A 3,637-nucleotide genomic window follows, 5' to 3' on the forward strand; every position below is an offset into this window, starting at 1 on the left:
AATTAAAGGTAATAGAGAAAATTAATGATAATGAGTCAAGATAACATAATCCATAGTCAATGCCACCATAGATATCACCATTTCTTAGGTTCAAGCCATTAATTCTCAAAATATCAAGATTGACAATCATCTGCATTAAATTCTGTTATAAGTAGCAAATTAAAGGTGATAGAGAAAAACGATTCCCATAAAAATTAATGATAATGAATCAAGATAACATAATCCATAGTCAATGCCACCATAGATATCACTATTTCTTAGATTCAAGCCAGGAATTCTCAAAATTAACAATCATCTGGGTTAAATTCTGTTATAAGCAGAAAATTAAAATGTAAAGATGAAAATGTATTAAATGTTCAGGATCAGTGCTACATATGTTTCGACTCACACCAGAGTCGTCATCAGGCACGACGTCAGATGGGTTTACAGGAGAAGGATATAATATTGATCTCATTACAAATATTAATGTTTAAACAAAATTATCTCGTATTTAAACGATTCAACTAAATGTTACGGCACTATAAATCAACGGGAAGAATTTTTTCATCGAATAGTCAGATATTAGATCACAAGTCAATTGGGCACACATTAAAAATTAAGACGAACACGATGTAAAATAGGTACTGGTGAAAATTAAAGGTGATAGAGTAAAACGTTTCCCATAAAAATTAATGATAATGAGTCAAGATAACATAATCCATAGTCAATGCCACCATAGATATCACCATTTCTTAGGTTCAAGCCAGGAATTCTCAAAATATCAAAATTGACAATGATCTGCGTTAAATTCTGTTATAAGTAGCAAATTAAAGGTGATAGAGAAAAACGTTTCCCATAAAAATTAATGATAATGAATCAAGATATTATAATTCATAACCAATGCTACCATAGATATCACCATTTCTTAGGTTCAAGCCATTGGTAGAAAAACAGCCATAAACTTGATATCTGTATACAGGACAGTTTCCACAACAGCAATAAAATTGCTGGCGAGGTGCTCACCGATGGATTTCCTAGCACAGGAGAGAAGCGAAAATTGGAGAGGGAGAGGCTAGGAAAAAGAAAAGAACTGAGAAATCATGTTTGCAATATGGCAGAGAAGATGGGGTATATATAGCGGGTGGACTAAGACCTTCATTAAGGACGTAAAGGTATGATATGAACAGAGAACCCAAACAGATTATTACACTATCCAGGCACTTCGCGTCGTATTTAACCCTAGAAAGCTAAACTACTCAAAAATGGCGTTAAAGCTAAACCATCGTAAAATTTACGACTGGAAAAAAAATTTAATAAAAAATACTACTAGATACAAATTTTGACATTAATGAATACAATTAGTCAAAATATATCATTCAAAACATATTTAGGGCAAATTTGGAAATTACAAGTCTTCAACGCAATCGACACAGCACTTTCCGCGATGTTCAGCGCAGATCGGCCTGTTGCAGCGGCAGCAGTAGACAGTTGTCATCCTCCTCTTGACGGACGGGCAAATCCTACAAATTGTTCGTGGTAGGTTTTGAGGAAGGTCATGGGCCCTGTCTGGGACGAAAACTTTCAAGATATCCGCAATAGATTGCCGGAGTTTGCGAGTCAAAGTTGGGTACTGTAACCACTGTTGAAGCCATGGCTCGATAAGGCTGTGGCTTTTTCAAATCGGTTTCTGACCCGTTCTCACAACATTAGTGACGTAAATGACGTACGCAATCACTAGTATAATGTTCATAATGCATGCCATAGAACACGCACAAAGGCCAACGTTTAGTCGTATTTGGTCCAAAATATCCCCTTTTGTAGCATTGTAGGTTTCGATTATCTGAGGTTTCTTAGATACTTGATCGATGACAGGCTTTTCGTGGCAAGTGGACAGTAGCAAAACCACTTTTGAACTTTTTGCCTTGTAAGAAACAATAGTTTTTGGCCCATCAAAACAAAACATGCTTGTGCCTATGGCTCTGTTTTTGGGATGTACCATTTCGGGAGGAATTTCTCGTTTGTTCTTTTTCAGAGTACCTACAATGGTGAGTTTGTAGGGGTCCTCTAAGAGTGAGGTTGCTAATGGTACAGAGTTGAACCAGTTGTCAACCGTTATATTGCGATTGGATCCATGACAAGTTGTTGACAGTTTTTTCACAAAAAACTTGGCTTGAGGCAAACCTTCTGAGTTCAACGTTTTACCTGTGTAAGGAATGGCATCAACCATATATTTAGTGGCATTGTCACACATTAAAACTAACTTTAGCCCGTATTTATCCGGCTTGTTAGGAATATACATTCTAAAGTTACATCGCCCTCGAAATGCGAGCAACTGCTCATCAATTGTCAAAAATGAACCGGGCTTGTAAGAACTTCGGCACGCAGCAATAAATAAATCCCAAACTTCCCTTATAGGAGCAAAGTTGTCAGTTTTTCTCCTATCAGCTCGAGTGTTATAATCATCGAATCGTAAGCATTCCAACAAATAATCAAAACGGTCGCAGCGCATGGTGACGTGGTATCTATTACCACTGATTTCTGGGTTAAACGGCTCGTTTGACGGTAAATGATTGTCCTTTTGGGCAGCTGAAAGAATTAATAACCCTAATAGACCATCAAATTCGGTATCACTCATCACACTAACAGTTTTATTTTGTGCCTTATAGTTAGCACTCTTTTCTTGAATTTTCAAGTTTGTGTTACACACAATTTTATTTTTGATTTCGTCAGTTAAAAAAGTCTGAAAACTTCTATCGGTATTATTTTGTTTTTTGCAATATCAGTGCATCCTGGTGTAATATGAATAATATTTCTGCCTATCGATGATCTATTTCTAGCAGCCATTGACTTGTTTGTCCAACGATGCCCATTTTTCCCTCTGAGACTAATTTTATCACAAACCACTACGTGTGGATCAAAAACAATAGGATTAACGTTATCAGTCCTTTTCTTCTTCCTAACCGGTGGTAGAGGTTCTTCTTCATCCATACTTGAAACGTCTGATAGCTCTAAGTCTGCATCAGGGTCGTAGTGTGAGTCTGCATTAGTATCATCACTGTTTATAACGCCGTCATATACCAGATGATCTACTTCATCATCCGATCCAGAATCATTGTCAGATGTATCACTATCACTCTGTAGCAAGTATTTTTCAATTTTACTTTCAGTACACTTCCGACTCATTTTTGAAACTTATTTATATTTACATTAACTTATGTACATTTACCACTAAAACTACGCATGAGAACAAAATATTAACACTTTTCAATCAATAATAATCCACTATAAATAAAACGGGTGTGTAAAAAAATGCAAGTGTTAAAGCTAAACTATCGTAAAATTTACGAGCGATCGAAAGCAGAGCGAAAATGACAAATTGCAAAGAAGTGCACCAAACACTAACTGATGAAACAGCGCCAGTAAGGCACGGAACCAGACGGACGAGTCAATCGTCGCAGGGTGATATAAGAAAACTAAACAAAAAAAAATATACTCATAATTTTTACGATAGTTTAGCTTTCTAGGGTTAAGAACAATGAAAAACAAGAATCCGATCTATGCTGGTTTCAGTGCGGAGAGAGGGACTCCCCTTGGCATACAATGTTTGGATGTGTTAGATTTGAGAGAAAGTGACATGATTTGAAGGTGAGGGTTGGAC

The 3,637-nt window shown here is 36.5% G+C and overlaps 1 protein-coding gene across 1 annotated transcript; it reads right to left on the bottom strand.

Annotated features, from left to right (window-relative positions):
- Positions 1-1,654: 1,654 nt before the first annotated feature.
- LOC139429321 (piggyBac transposable element-derived protein 4-like) lies at positions 1,655-2,614 on the bottom strand. The gene has a single exon (XM_071194993.1). The coding sequence runs from the start codon at positions 2,612-2,614 to the stop codon at positions 1,655-1,657; it is 960 nt and encodes a 319-aa protein (XP_071051094.1).
- Between the last annotated feature and the right edge of the window lie 1,023 nt (positions 2,615-3,637).

This window comes from Onthophagus taurus, chromosome 3 (genome assembly GCF_036711975.1).
Source record: "Onthophagus taurus isolate NC chromosome 3, IU_Otau_3.0, whole genome shotgun sequence".
NCBI lineage: Eukaryota > Metazoa > Arthropoda > Insecta > Coleoptera > Scarabaeidae > Onthophagus > Onthophagus taurus.